This window comes from Podospora pseudocomata, chromosome 6 (genome assembly GCF_035222375.1).
Source record: "Podospora pseudocomata strain CBS 415.72m chromosome 6, whole genome shotgun sequence".
Classification (NCBI taxonomy): domain Eukaryota; kingdom Fungi; phylum Ascomycota; class Sordariomycetes; order Sordariales; family Podosporaceae; genus Podospora; species Podospora pseudocomata.
This window is the reverse complement of record NC_085890.1, coordinates 2,165,859-2,180,209: the sequence shown is the minus strand read 5'-3', so window position 1 is coordinate 2,180,209 and position 14,351 is coordinate 2,165,859. Positions and strand designations below refer to the sequence as shown.

At 51.1% G+C, this 14,351-nt stretch overlaps 4 protein-coding genes across 4 annotated transcripts; 2 read left to right on the top strand and 2 right to left on the bottom strand.

The window, feature by feature from the left end:
- Positions 1–71: 71 nt before the first annotated feature.
- QC762_600770 (uncharacterized protein) lies at positions 72–2,856 on the bottom strand. Its single transcript, XM_062891770.1, has 3 exons — positions 1,239–2,856; positions 1,136–1,184; positions 72–1,079 (listed from the first exon to the last, which is right to left on the bottom strand). The coding sequence occupies exons 1-3, from the start codon at positions 2,048–2,050 to the stop codon at positions 288–290; spliced, it is 1,653 nt and encodes a 550-aa protein (XP_062740720.1). The 5' UTR covers positions 2,051–2,856; the 3' UTR covers positions 72–287.
- Positions 2,857–3,624: 768 nt separating this feature from the next.
- QC762_600780 (uncharacterized protein) lies at positions 3,625–5,414 on the bottom strand (the record flags this gene model as incomplete). The annotated part of the gene is made up of 2 exons (XM_062891771.1): positions 4,576–5,414; positions 3,625–4,524 (listed from the first exon to the last, which is right to left on the bottom strand). The coding sequence occupies exons 1-2, from the start codon at positions 5,005–5,007 to the stop codon at positions 3,625–3,627; spliced, it is 1,332 nt and encodes a 443-aa protein (XP_062740719.1). The 5' UTR covers positions 5,008–5,414.
- A 1,585-nt stretch (positions 5,415–6,999) lies between these two features.
- On the top strand, positions 7,000–7,559 carry QC762_600784 (uncharacterized protein; the record flags this gene model as incomplete). Its single annotated transcript, XM_062891772.1, has 3 exons — positions 7,000–7,127; positions 7,185–7,430; positions 7,457–7,559. 3 exons carry the CDS (start codon positions 7,000–7,002, stop codon positions 7,557–7,559), a joined length of 477 nt encoding a protein of 158 aa, XP_062740718.1.
- A 3,214-nt stretch (positions 7,560–10,773) lies between these two features.
- On the top strand, positions 10,774–11,789 carry QC762_600830 (uncharacterized protein; the record flags this gene model as incomplete). The annotated part of the gene is made up of 2 exons (XM_062891779.1): positions 10,774–11,716; positions 11,737–11,789. 2 exons carry the CDS (start codon positions 10,774–10,776, stop codon positions 11,787–11,789), a joined length of 996 nt encoding a protein of 331 aa, XP_062740717.1.
- Between the last annotated feature and the right edge of the window lie 2,562 nt (positions 11,790–14,351).

Below are 14,351 nucleotides of genomic sequence, written 5' to 3'. Positions count from 1 at the left end.
AGTGTGGACTGGTCAGTGTTATTTTTGGCAGCGTAGATTGAAAACAAAACCGATCCAAGAGTTCCTGCAACGGGGAAGACATCTATTTTTAGTAGTCACCTAGGTAGGTACCTTACTCATATTTTGACACATCTCTTGGTAGCTATCGAACTGTCCAGCAACCCTTGATGAACGACTGGCGGGAGGTACTATTCCATTTATCTGCTGTAATGACTGTACAAGCTGCGCCTCTATCTATACCCGGCTCTATATTGTCTCTACCCAACTCTAAAGTACTTCCGGTAAGACTAGACCATGGCTCGGGAATACCGCTTCCCCACTCTCGTCTTCTGAAAGTTCTCATCGCTATCTGATGCGTACATTTGCTTGTCGTTGGCCACTGGTAGATCAGCGTTGTCGAAGACCGGACGGGAGAAACGATTGTACGCGATAAACGTATCGCGGTCGCCAACGGCAGCATTTACCGGCGTGGGCGCGCGCATCGATTTGCGAGGGAGCTCGACGGCGTCTTCGACGATGGGCTTGACACCGTAGTAACTGTAGATCATATTGAGAGAAGGAATCGAGAGACCGTGCACCACAATGGAGAAGAGCACGAGCCAGTAAACGACCGGGATCATAACGCGTACCAGGTTCGTCTCCTCTGCGTCGCCCTCGCCGAGTTCGGGAAACAGGTGGCGGGTGTGCTCGACGTAGAAAACGGCTCCAATGCCAATGGGACCAAAGTAGCCCATGAACATGGCTTCCTTCCAGTCCTTGACCACTTTGGGCATGAACTTGTAGGACATGAAGATGGCGGGAATGCGCCGGAAGAGCAGTACTAGGACGCCGAGGCCAATGAGACGGCCGTAGGTAAGACCGGTCGTCTCGGGTTGGTGGAACTCGGACCAGGGGATGATGGTGCCAATGTACATGAAGCCACCGAAATTGAGCAGCACGTCCATGCAAGAGTTGACTTCGTCGTGGCGCTCCAGAGTTTCGCCAAGATACTCGCCGTCCCAGTTCATGGCGTTTCCGGCGACGAAGCAGGCGAGAAGGTCATCAGTGCCGAGCATGCCGCAAATGCCGACGAGCCAGAGCTACAGATTTGTCAGTCTTCAGCCGTCTTCGAGGGCAAGTTGGATCCAGAACCTACACCGATGGCCGTTGGGTAGAGCAAATAGCTCTCCGAGTCGACCCACTTGCTGAAGAAGGATGATTAGCACAAGCACAGTTGATGAACTCAAGAGAAGACTCACCGGCGAAGGGCGAACTTGAGAGCCAGGCACGAACTGTAGCCGACAATGGCTCCAATGACGACCGACATGAGCACAATGTACAGCCACGTCTCGACAAACCAGTTCTTCAAGGCAACACCGACGCCCCCGCCAAGTCTCCCAACGTCTCCTGCGCGAGTTACCAGCTGAGCCGCTCGCTCGCCAACGGTTCCGGTGTTATGGACCCCGGCACCGGGGACATCGGCATGGCGGATGAGATAGACGGCAAGCATGAGAAAGGGGAAACCGAAGCCGTCGTTGGCGCCAGCCTCGGAGGAAATAATCTCGCGTAGATGACGGGGAACGAACTTGTCGGCAAACGGCCCCTTAGCGATGGCCTGTGAGAGGATTGGGTCGGTGCATGTCACGCAAGAACCGATGACCAGGGCGGCGAGTAGTGTGATGTTGGGCACGCTAGCCAGCAGGCAGAGCGTGGTGCACAACCACATGATGGTCATGATAGGGAGAAGGCAAAGGGCCATTTCCTTCCACCTGTGCAGGTTATACTTGGCCGGCAGCTGGAAGCCAGCAATGACGAGCTGCACTCCGATGACAACCCGAGCCATACCCAGCGTGATGTCGCTTGTCTGCCCCTCAGCCGCGGATCCCCACCGAGAGCTGTCGAGGAATTTGGCGGCGATGGGACCGAGGATGATGCCGATGACGACGGCGGGAAGAGCCTCTCCTAGAAACCATCTGCTCTTGATGAGGACTGAAATGATACCGTAGAGCGAGATGAAGGCACCCAACACGGCCAAGACAGTGTTGAGCTCGCTGACATCCAGGGTTGGCATCTTGGCGATATCCCTTGGCCTGCAAGTAACGACAGCTTGGTGAGAAGGGTAGAGAGACCCCAAAAAAACTAAAGGCTTATGGAAAAGAAAACAAAAAACACAAGCTGCCAGAGCCCGAATAGAAGAACAGAGACAAGAGAAAGAAAAACAGCAGAAGCGAAACAACCGGGGCTGCCAGAGTCCTGGAATGAAAAGAAGAGAGGAAGGAATGGCTGGGCCGAGAAGGAGATTGATATCAACTTCGATCTATCCATCGCCGGCTGGCCAAGAGCAGATCGTTATTCTGGAGACAGGGGCCAAGAAGCAAAAAGATCACCTCCAAGACAACCTTAAAAAGGCTTAGTCGACCTTTAAAGGGATGTCTGATCGTCGTTGCTTGAACGCCGCACCAAGACTGAACCCTTGAATTCTCCGATGCCATTCGACGGGAGCCTCTTGGCGATAGCCTTGGCCGCAGCTTGGCAGAGTTAGACCTTGGCGAGAATTCAAAAGAAGCGTCTGCTGAAACCCATTACCGTGCTTCAGCTTCGTGTTGAAGTGACCCTGTGCCCTGGAAACGGACATCGCGATCGGCAAGTTTGTGCCGGATGCGATCGACAAGATAGTAGAACTGGTGTAACTCCAGCCGAGACTACCTCATTGCCCCGTGGGGTCGCCGAAGGCAAACCCCCACGTCTCGCCTTGGGAACAAAAGACGATTTATATTGCCGATATCCCAAAACAGCAAGTAGTCGCGTGCCATCGAGTGGCTGCTAAACGTGGAAATTCGAAACAACGAAGCAATGTCCCGAAACACGCACTGTCCGAGTTCTCCCGAAAACCGCCAAGCGTTGAGATAGGAGCTTGAAAAGGGGTAACTCCGTAGTGCAAAAGAAAAGAGCGTTATTGCCGGCGGCAATTTGTGGAACTCGACGAAAGGCGTTCTGGTATACACTATAAGAGGAGATCAGCATCGTGTTTACCACACATTTGCCAAGCAGTGTCTCAAAAGTTGCCAGCATTCGAACATCTGGAGCGAGCAAGCGGATCTGCGGATCGGTGGTGACGATGCTTTTGAACCTCTTTGCCTCAGAAAAAGTCGCTCAGGTAGCTCGCAGTCCCGGGCTGTGAGGTGCAACTAAGGTGGGGCAAAGTGATGATGTTGGTGTGTGTGTGAGAAAGAAGGGAGCCCAGACTGCAAGATGAAGCAGTGAGTGGGCCTGTGCTCACGCCCCACAGGCTTTCCTATGTCTTGTTGTCGCCTCTTGATCAGCGGGTTTCATATCTAGGTAGGTACACGGTCTCCTCCAGACCGGTCAAGTCCCTTATACCTTACTCTATGTTCCAGAAGGGTTCAAATTTCGAACTACACGAGGAAGATTCTGACCACGTATAGTGGCTCCGAAAACGCTCCATGACAACCTTCAAAAAGCGATATCTAGCCAATCATTCAAATCCTATAGCACCTTGTATAATTGCACGAGTCTCCCAGCTTCAAAGGTTATTTATTGCCTTCCAGTTCACATTTTTGCAACATTCTACCTCCTACAACACATACCCCGTATCCAACAACAGCAACAGCACCCTTCCAGCCATCACATACAAAAACAACCCCCTCCTCCCCTCCCCCCCTCCACCTCCACCTTTCCAACCAACCTCCCCCTCTCCTCCTCAAACACCCCCTCCAACTCCTCCTCCCAAATCCACTTCATCCTCTCCTGCACCGTATCCCTCAAAATCGGCACAGACTCATCATAGCTCATCCCCTTCATACTCTCCGCCTGCATCTGATACAAATACCCCGCTCCCCGACTCGTCTCCTGCACTTTATTCGCCCTCGGCATCCTCACCCGTTCATACACCCCCATCCACTCTTCCAGTTTCCCATCCCCCCGCCTCAGAAACTCACCCATAGCCCTCCCAACAACAAACCCATCCTCCACCGCCTGCCCAGCCCCCGCACTCTGATGCGGAACCATAGGATGTCCCGCATCCCCAACTAGTACCACCCTCCCCTGTTCAAACACCCAACCCTCCGCCGCCTCCCGGTCGTTAATCTTCCACTTTGACACCTCCTCCGGCAGTAACCTGATCAGTTTCTGTACTATCACATCGCAATCCCCAAAATCCCTTTCCAACTCCGCTCTTGGGCAGGTGGCGGACCAGGACTCTTTCAGGTCTCCGAGGGATTCCTCCGGGGTGGTGATACAGCCCACGAAATTCAACGTTTGGGTTTCGCCTTGGGAGATGGGGTATACCAAGAGGTGCTTGTTTGGTCCGATCCACATAACATGATGGGATTGAATTGGCCAGGGGGTAGGCAAGGCAGAGAACGGCAACAGGCCACGGTAAACGATCTTGCCTGAGTAGAGAGGGGGACTGTGAGGGAGGTATTGATTGCGGATGGGGGAGTGGATGCCGTCCGCGGCTATGAGGAGGGAGGACGTGGTGGTTGTGGTGTCGGTGAAGGTTATTTTGATTGCGGATTTTGTTTTCTAGGCGGTGTCAGATATCTATGGCAAAACGGAGAACGAGAAAGGACTTACGGTGACGGACCGGCACTTCTTCTTTGTGTGCAATGTCGCTGCTTTTCTCTCCTTGATAGCATCGAGCAGAACCTGGAGCAACTCCGCCCGTGATACGGCCGCCTGGCGGATCTTGCCTGAGTCATTGGAGTAGATGGTCGTTATCTCCTCGCTGTTATCCCAGCGTCGAAGGGTGAAGAAGACACCATCTTTTGAGCCAGCGATAGCGTTGATCTTGTCGCCTAGGCCGATTTGGTGGAGGAGTTTGGTGGCGTTGACGCCGAGGTTGATGCCAGCGCCGATTTCGCGGTATTGTTCTGCTTGTTCGTAGATGTTGATCTCGATTGAGCCTGGGGGGCAGAAGTGGTGGAGGAAGAGAGCGGTGGTGAGGCCCGCGATGCCGCCACCGATGATGGCTATGTTGAACGGCCGTTTTGAAGTCTTGAGGCCCATCGCGTTGTTTGCGTCTTTGATGATGAATCAAGGGGTGTAAGGTTCATTGTATCTAGAGAAGATGGGTCAGCTGGCTTTTTGTGACAATGCATTGAGAGGATCAGATGGGGACATCTGGCAAGGGAGGTCATGTCTAGTGCACCCACTTGGCAACACCTGTTCCGGCAGTTGGCGCATGGCGGAATGCAGCTTCGGCCAGGTTCATGATATTGCTCCATCAAGAGTCTTTTCCTGTTGTGGGTATATTTCCATATTCCAGGCAAGTATAGGCTGTGGTGGTGGTGCGCTGACAGATGTAAGCTGGAGGAAATCATGGAGTCAAGACATGACAACTGCGGCTGACCCAATGTGTCGGACTACTCTCTCCTCGACACTCTCTTCTCAACAATGAGGTTCGGCTATGATGCCGAGTAGACGAGGTGGGGGTCGAAGAGGGGGCATGATGCCCGCATGAAGCTATTCCCGACTTATCTGCGACCGCGGGGCTACCTGGTGTTTTTCGGTTTAGACACGTCACACTGCATGTTTTGTCGGAATGCTACGTTGGGTGTGGGAAGATACCTAGTGAAGCATTTTATGTCAAAAGAGAGGATGCATGGCATAACATATAGCCCAGTCCGATGCTGAATCCTTAGTTGTGGAAATCAGACGCGACACAACTATGATAAATGAATCAAAAACAACATCAACAACATTGACAAATGTGGCCCATGTTATTTTCCAGAGGCAGCTAGCTGCCCAGTATCAAGTTCCCTTCACCTAACACCCCAAGCCCCTTTAAGATAAAACCCCAAGCTTTGTTCACCCAAAACCCCTTACTGAACTGGGTCACCAATCTCCGAGGCTAGGAAGATTTCCCTGTTGATTCCCCAGGTGCGGCACCTCTCCTCAACCCAGGCTGGATCATGGGGGCGGGGCGGGAACTCGAAAACCAAAGTGACAAGTTTTTTGGTGCCATTGGTGATGTCTTCTTTGATCTCAACAAGATTGTCCCTACGCCCGGTGTGGACGTACGCGCGCGGATTGCTGGGGTTGTGCGAGAGAGACATCATGACATCCACCCGCGCCGGTTTGTGAGGGCACTTGGTGCAGAGGATGGGCTCCTCCGGCGCGGTGCTCGCGTTCTGGGCGGTGGACATCTTGTTTGATTTTGATCTGATCGAAGGAATTAGTCAGTTGTTGACGAACTTCATTGGGGAGAAGCTCGATAACTTACGGTGCTTGAGTCTTGAGCTGGGACGATTTGTCTTGGATAATAGTGTCTTTCTTATATTGGCTTCAAAAGACAGAGGAGAGGTTGTTGGAAGGAGGGAAGAGTTGAGTGAGAGCGGGAGAGATTGTATTGAAATAAACCTGCGGGAACTTAGATTGCCAGGAAGCATGGACCGACAGCGAGACGGGGCAGCCAGCGGCGAGATAGGGCTGGGGGCGAGCGATGACATCGTCAAGGTGTGTCTGATGACATCGTCGAAGTGATGACATCGTCAAGCCCATCATGGCACTGCACCTCGCACTGCATAAGTCCCACACCAAGAACCGGGGCAGTGTTTGCTGGTTAGTTATTCAGAAATATAGGCCTCTTGGCCCATCGACATCTTTTCACTTGCCCAGTTATCAACAGGTCTCTGAAACAAACAAATCACGACCTTTCCATCGCATCACTTTGCTCTGACCCCATATCTGCCATCTCTCCCTGTTCTCTTTGAGCATCCTCTTTGGCCAAGTCTTTACCTTCATCACCAAAAGACCAAGATATCCTTGTTGTCAAGCTACCTTATCTCTTCGCAATCTCCTATATCATCCAGACAAATCCATCAATCCTAGGCACCACCTCAGTCATGTCAACTCCCGAAGAATCCTCCCAAAATCCCCCTGATCCTGCCCTACTCCGAGACATCAACATCGAACAAGCCCTCAAAAAGCCACCGAGAATGGGTTCGCAACGTAACATCATTTTCCGACCTCCAGCCTGAACACTCCCTTTACCTTCGAATGAAGCCCCAAGAGAAGAGACTTCCACAATACGAGCTCAGCCGCTGGGAGAACAAGATGAAAGCAAAAGGTCAGGCGGTGGACAATTCCCTTGTTGTTGAAGTAGCTTTGCTCTCGTTCTTAAGATGGTAAGTTTCTCCTTGTTCGTCCATTTGAAGATCATGGCTAAGGTAATGTTTTTATAGGTCCTGGGCATCAGACACCCTCCGAGCCGTCTTCAAATACCTTATCGCCATGTTGTCTCAGCCATCAATCTCGCAAGACAGACACATGGAGATTTTAGTTCGCAGTCTCGGCTGTCGTGGTGATGGTGGGTTGATGCCGTATGATGTACGGCAGGACCGGACAAAAGATTTCATGGTAGATCCTGATAATCAAAGTTTCTGGGACGTGATGAGACGGACGCCGGAGGTGTTGAGAAATGCTGTGAGGGAGATTGCGGTTGTGCCGCATTCAGATCACTGGGGTGTTTTGTGAGTTACAGCAATTTCGTATTACATCCTGACTCTACAGTACTAATGAAGAGTGAACTTGTAACAGGCGCTCCATCGCTCGGTTAGCCATCGGTAAATACACTTTCTTCGCCAAATGGCGAGACTTGGATGAGGCAGCTGTCCACATTTACGAACGAACTCCCGGCGGCAGCCCTGTCGTGCGCCAGCGTGTATTGAAGGATGAGTACGACGTGTGGGATATCTGGATCCTAGTCCGCTTTTTGGAACGGCGCCGTGTCTTGCAAGATGACTTCGTTGTAGTGGAGGAAACAAGCGAGATCTTTGGCAGGATTGGTGGCACTCATGTAAGCGTATTCGATACCTTGTTTCTGATGTATGCTAACAGCATCTTTTTACCCAGCTCGGCTATCGATACATGATAGAGTGCATCGGCTACCACACTGAAGAAATAACCATTATCAAGAACAAATCCTCCCAGAACGCCATGTTAGAATGCTCCCGTATCTTCCAAAGACAGATGCAGGTTTTAGACTTCGGAAAAACGCACTGAGAATTGCCACAAACTTGAATGTATTTATGGAGTTTTCCAAACTCGCGAATGGGTTGGTTGAACGTGATTTTCTCAATTCCCTCTCCTTCGTAGGGCAAGAGAATGGTCCAGAATAGGTCGGCATTATCGTCGCTGCTGCATCAACAGATGGACCAGGTGAAACAGGTCCTCCACTACCCGTGGTTGAATGCTCGTGATCGGCCATATCGACACCTGATGGATTCAGTTTGCCTAGGTAATTCACTGCTAAGATCATAAGATGGTACTTTTGAAGTCTCGACACTTTGTTGAATGAGGGCGGGGGCCTCCATGTTCAGTGTGGCAGTGCATAAGCAGGTAAGGTAGCTCTGCATGTACCTTGAACAGCCCCCAAGCACTTTCAGCCTCGTCGAAAATGTGAGATGGAACACATCGATCTCTATATCATCCGGTTTTGACTTTGAGTTAGAAACAATAAGCGAACTGGACACATGAACCGAACCCCCCAGAAGTCAGAAATATAGCATGTATGGAAGGCCTTCCGCAGCTCGAGCGAGTGACCTTTTGGTCTTCGGTGCGGCCTAGAGATGGCCAATCAGCAGGATATGGAAAGCCATTCAGATGTTTATTTTCCAGCTTACTGCGCTGCCTGTGATCTAAGAGGGTTCGACTGAGACAGAACGGTAATGGTCAACACCTCGGGCAGCGTTTCGTGTATGGGGAATCCTGTCTTTTGTCACTACTGCGGGACCGTATTGCACGGTGGACAAACGAGGAGGAAGAATCTGTCCGGAACTCGGAAATGACAAACGGAGTCAGGTTGCGCAAGAATTTGGATGCATCTCAGAGGACTTGGCAGGGAGGGGGTTAAAGATAGGTTGAGTCAACAGCAGGTAAGCATTGGGGGCAAAATCTCATGAACAGCATTCTAGTCAACACGATCTAGGAAGAAGCTCAATCAAGTATATTGGGGAGCTGAAAAGTCGAAAAAAGATGGGATTTGATGTCGCAGCCTGACCACTAGGTACCTACCCTATCTTGCATGGGCTTTGTGGAACTTGCTTTTCTCAAACCACTGCAATTTCGGCGTACCATCGACAACAATGTCTCGCTTGTGTTTGCACGGGAACAGCAGAGAGAAAGTCTGCTTTTTCAGTGCCAAGCATTGATATATATAATCTGTATCTGGTCAAGGCACTAGCCTCCACATCCTCCACCTCTCGCGTTGAGCTCGCGTCCTTTTTTGTTCTCCAAAAACACCTATTACCGCCTTTTCCATCGTCATCAACATTCATTACAACTGGGTTTTACCCCAACACCACGATGTCTCTCATCCATCAATCAATGCCACAGAGCTGTCTTGCTTAAACAAGACATCTTCCATACATATCGGAGTATAAGCCCCACAGGCACCTTTGTCTCGAATCACCACAGCGCGCAGAATCCTCGCGAGCTGGACATACCGGAGGTCCAGTCCCTGGAGCTTCAAATCCGGAATCAGGCCTTGGGCAGTTGGTTGGCATCCAGGCAGATTTCCTGGCTTTTACCAGAAATCGATCACGACTATGCAGAAGTTAACCTGTCACTCAAAGCCCTTCAACAAAGCGACCCTTGTCGAGTGCAGGCTCTTCTCACCGTCTCCAAGGATCTTCCCTTCGAGGTTTTTTTAGCACGTATCCGACATGAGCAGAGGGGCTCCAGTGACGCAGATTCTGAATTGGAAGAGATCAGCTATGATGGCGACGACCCCAATGGTCCGAGCAAATTCGAGACTCACAAACCAATCCCCATCAGAGGTGTCGCTGAGCAGAGTGATGTAGTTGACAAGCTGTACGATGTCGATGGTAATGAGGTTGTTGCCAACATCCCGGTTGAGGATGCCGAATTTGTGGATCCCGATCCATTTGCCGGCGCCAAATGTACAGCTCGATACACTCATGGCTCTGAGGATTATGTAAGCTCCTCTGCCTTTGAAGAGATGGCTGGAGTTGATGCTAATACTCTTCTCGCACAGGCCCCTGTGGCAACCAACGAGTTCAAGGTTGCGGTATGACAACCTGGAAGCTTTATTTCTCTGGTTGGGAATATTGTTGGGCGTTTATGCTGATGACGGTCTAGGCTGTTGTCATCGTCCCTCACGCGCCTCTTCCGCCATATTTTATTCGTCTCAATGTCTGGAAACCGCTATGGGCCATGAATTATAGCACGCGGTATTATGGTGACCATGTGGCAAAACGTTTTTTGCGATTGTGCCTACGCCCAAACGCACCCGAGTCAGCCTTGCATTCACTTAAGCAGCTCTGGGGAAGGGGCCTTGAGGTTGTCTGGGAACAGGAAGAGGCCATCAACAGCAAGAGATATCCACCCGGGCGCTGGTGATGGATTTTGCGAAAGGCTCAGCATAGTTCAAAAAGGGTAAGTCATCTTGGGGAGAAGAGGATAACAACAACGCACCTTCTGTTGAGAGCAGTAAACCGAGCTGACATGGTGTTAGCCTTGATGCGTTTATCCACAAGCAGCCATCAATTCCCCACTAACTGTGGACGGTCTCAACTCTTGCCCCTTTCAGCACCAAGACTTCCACCCAGACGATACCACTGTTTGACTGGGCGCAACGAACGATCATCGGTTTGTTCGAGTCTGGAAAGAGGGGGCAAGAATGGACTCTTGATGAACTTCATGGCACCCCTTTAGCCGATGTTGGCCTCTATTATGCACCCATTCGAGGCACTAATGACTTTGTACCTTACCCCCCCCCGTCCGGGTGCCTCTAACACCTGCTCGCAACTAATGCGCTCTCATGAAAGGGTTATCCCGCACCTCAAAATCGGAGTGGATCCTGGGCCAATCCTGGAGGCCAAAAACAAACTGGTCAAGTTCTGGGAACATGTAAACCCTGTGACTGTGACTGGCCAATTTCTACTCGAGTTTCTCTCTCGCCTCAGACAACACGGCAACAAATGTCTCCACCCACCTCATGCCACGACTCGACTCTACCGAAGCATCGCAGCTTGGTTCTTCGCGTCGGGAAAGCTCAAGCACTTCGGTCAGTATTATCATTCGCGGGCCAGAACCACACCACAGGAGGCAGATGATCTCTTCGATTTCTTCCAGGTTCTCGACCGCGAATTTCCCTCTCTCGTCTCACCTTGTTCGTCGAGGAACTCTCCAAGGCAGACCTTAATACGGGTGCCAGCTCCGAAGCCCACCGCTTCACTTGGATTCCCCTCCTCAATCACCTACTACCTACCTTTTGCCGCCGCCAAAATGGCTTCTTCCAAACAGAATCCAAGCCTGGAGCATCGGCTCTGGCCGGCAATCTACAAGACACGCATCTCAGCTTATGTAGCTGACTTCCTCGGTGAGCGACCTAGCCGGCGTTCTCTCAAACGAAAGGGTCTCAACCGCGTTTGTAAACTATGCGCCCCGGTGAGAAGGTTTTTGGAGGGCGAGAAGAAACAGGTGTCTAGTGTGAGGGTCTTGAGCAAGGACATGAGGGCGCATTTGCATAACAAGATTGATGATGTGGCGCTTGGGGAGGACCTGCAGCATGTTACGAAGAAGCCGGAGAGGTTGGTGGTGGTGACGAAGTCATTTAAGCTGGGTGACGGACATCTGAAGCGGTGGGTGGGGAAGGTGGAACAGGTCAGAGAGGTGATGAGGGGGTTTGATGCTCGGCTTCTTGAGGAGGTTGTTGGTGATGTTGATGTTTGGGGGGAGGTTATTACGGGAGGTAGGGAGGTTGTTATCCCAGGGGGAGGGAGGGGGCTACGGAGAGGGTGGCGAAAAGGAGGAGACTTTATTGATTTTGGGTTCCAGAGAGGAAGGCAGGTTTCTTGGATAGGTGGATATGAAGATATTGTTGACTTTGAAATCAGGTCGATAGCTGCGCGTCCGTCTATCTTGTTCCGAAAGCAACAAGCGGCAAGAACTCAAGTTTCCGGCACCAGTCCGTTCTCTTTCCAACAGGCCCGTACTGGCTTTGCTCTGCGTGGGGCAGTTGGTGGCATTCATAGGGATTACGACCCCCGGGTTCATGATGGGAGGCATACATCTATACAGACTCGTGCCCCTACAGCTCCGGTACTCCTTCTACATACCCACTTAATTTACAAAATTCTACTACAGTTCAAGCGGCGCAGAGAGCCAGAACAAACTTCCGCCCCCCCTTGGGCATATCATTCGGAGCTGTATATCTGGTAGACCTCTCTCAAAGGCTTTCCTCCCAGAACGACAAGCGCGTGTGGACTACGGGGTTCTGGATTCATTTACGAGCCGAAGCACACATAAACAAGATGTCCCTCTGGTTTGCAATGTGAGCTCTACGCTGGTAGAGCCGTAGAGGCATTTTCGGGCTCTCTTTCATTGTCAATTTAGATCAGCGCTATAGCTAATGCGCCGTCAAGGCAAGTCAGAAGACTATATAATGCCTCTATACCGCGTGGCTATCATTAGTTGGAGATATCATTGGGGAGAGTTGTGATGCAAGTCATGAGGGGCATAATATGGTGCCTTGTACAGAACAGGAGGGTCGTTGTTACGCCCGTCTGATAAGTGGTAGTTCTATAAGATCGGTATGAAGAGCAAAAGGGCTTGGCAGGGTTTGGTAATAAAGAAGAATGTAATTTGTGCAATGTATTGTATAAAGACCTGCAATTTTAACGGACAGCTCTGGACCTCGCAGCGAAATATCAGGTGGTTAGCGGTGGCCAGAGATCTATTCGACTAGCGAGCGTAGGAACTTGAACAGAGCCCTTCTTGTTTTGTGTGCAAAATTGCCTTTTCTAAAGCGTCCCTCACTATGGATTTAGCGGAAGAACTAAGGTTCAAGGGATGGCTGAAAGAGCTTGTGACATTGAAGCTACTGATGCTTACTCACCTTTGAACAAACGCAGAGATATCAACCATATTTAAAATCATCGCTTGCCTTCCCTCCCGCAACTGATACCCCTTTATCGAGGAACCTGGTCAAGAAACCGGCCTATCACCCAGAGTATCCTCATTGCCATCTTTCGTTTTGATGTTCCTGGCACCACAGCCGCAAAGTCTCTGTATTCGATGTTATTCATCTTGAGATCTTCCTCATGCTCTTGCAGCATGCGGTTCCGTGAGTCAAAACTCTCCGTTTGAAAAATCCCTAAAGGCTAGAGACTCGAGCCTTTGTGTCTCCCAAATGTCTAGTGGGGGAGATTCTGATGCTGAGGCTGCTGATTTCCATGGCGAAGTCGATGTTTGAGTGGGCTGAGGATTGCTGGCGGAGATGACACGCCGTATCGACTTGATGGCTGCTTTGCCGTCTGGCGACATTCTGGTTCTGGCTATCAGCATGTTAGACAAACCACCCATGCTTGGGCATAGGCTGGTGGCTGTGACACACCTTGTAGCATTGAGATTATGTGTGCACGATCGAGGACCGCTCGAGGTGATGCCAATGTCGGTGGTGGCTGATGGGTGGCCCTTTCCATCATCAAAAAAGCTTAAGTCGGCGCCTAGAGCAAAGATGAGACTAAAACTTCTTCGTGGCGGGTGGGTGAAATGAGATTGTTGAATTCGAGTTTTGAATGTTGCTTGTGGTTTTAACTTTCAGCGTGCAGCTTACTTAGAGGCATGAATGCTGCTCTGTTGGATCCCCTACCATTGTTGATGAGAAATGCCCCTGGACCTACCACGTTTAGATTCGTTCAGGAACTTCATGGGGGTAGATTTTCTACAACCAGCCCTCTCGCTGATCCAGTAGACTCTTCCGGGGGTGTTCCACCACTCCACGAAGTAGGCCCAGGGAACCGCGCCATCTTCAGGGCTCTCGTTGATTGTCCCCTCTTCCTCAGCTTTCATTTTCAGTCCAGAATATAGCTAAACTTCAAAGAAGCACACATATCTTTCTGTAGCTGTTCTTTGGCTTTGGTGGCACCGGAGTTCAATCCCCTCCAGCTCGTAGATCTGATAGGGCTGAGTGCCAAGGCACTGTGGTTGCCCCTGAACAACAAAGGATGGGATTGTTTTCCTTTTGCCGTTTTTGAGGAGGTTGGTGTCAGCGACCCGACATGGTCTAGGGTGCGTTTCAGTCGGCTTGGCGATGCAGACAGAGGCGGAAGAAGAGGTGGCCCAAGCTCGGGTTCAGCCTCAATTGGCTGCGGCGGTGGCCGATGGCGGACAGGGGAGAGGCCGGGGGAGCTGCATCAACCAAGAATTCGAGGTTGGCCATTGCGGGGTTTTAGAAGGTCGGAATCTGTAGCTATTCAGGGCCCATCCACTCGGTGACGCAATTCCCAGCCTTCTTTTGAGGGCAACAGAAGATTGTAGACGGTGGTTTTCCAGTTTTCTAGTTTTCTAGCTGCAAACCGGGAACGCGGTCTGGGTCATCAGCT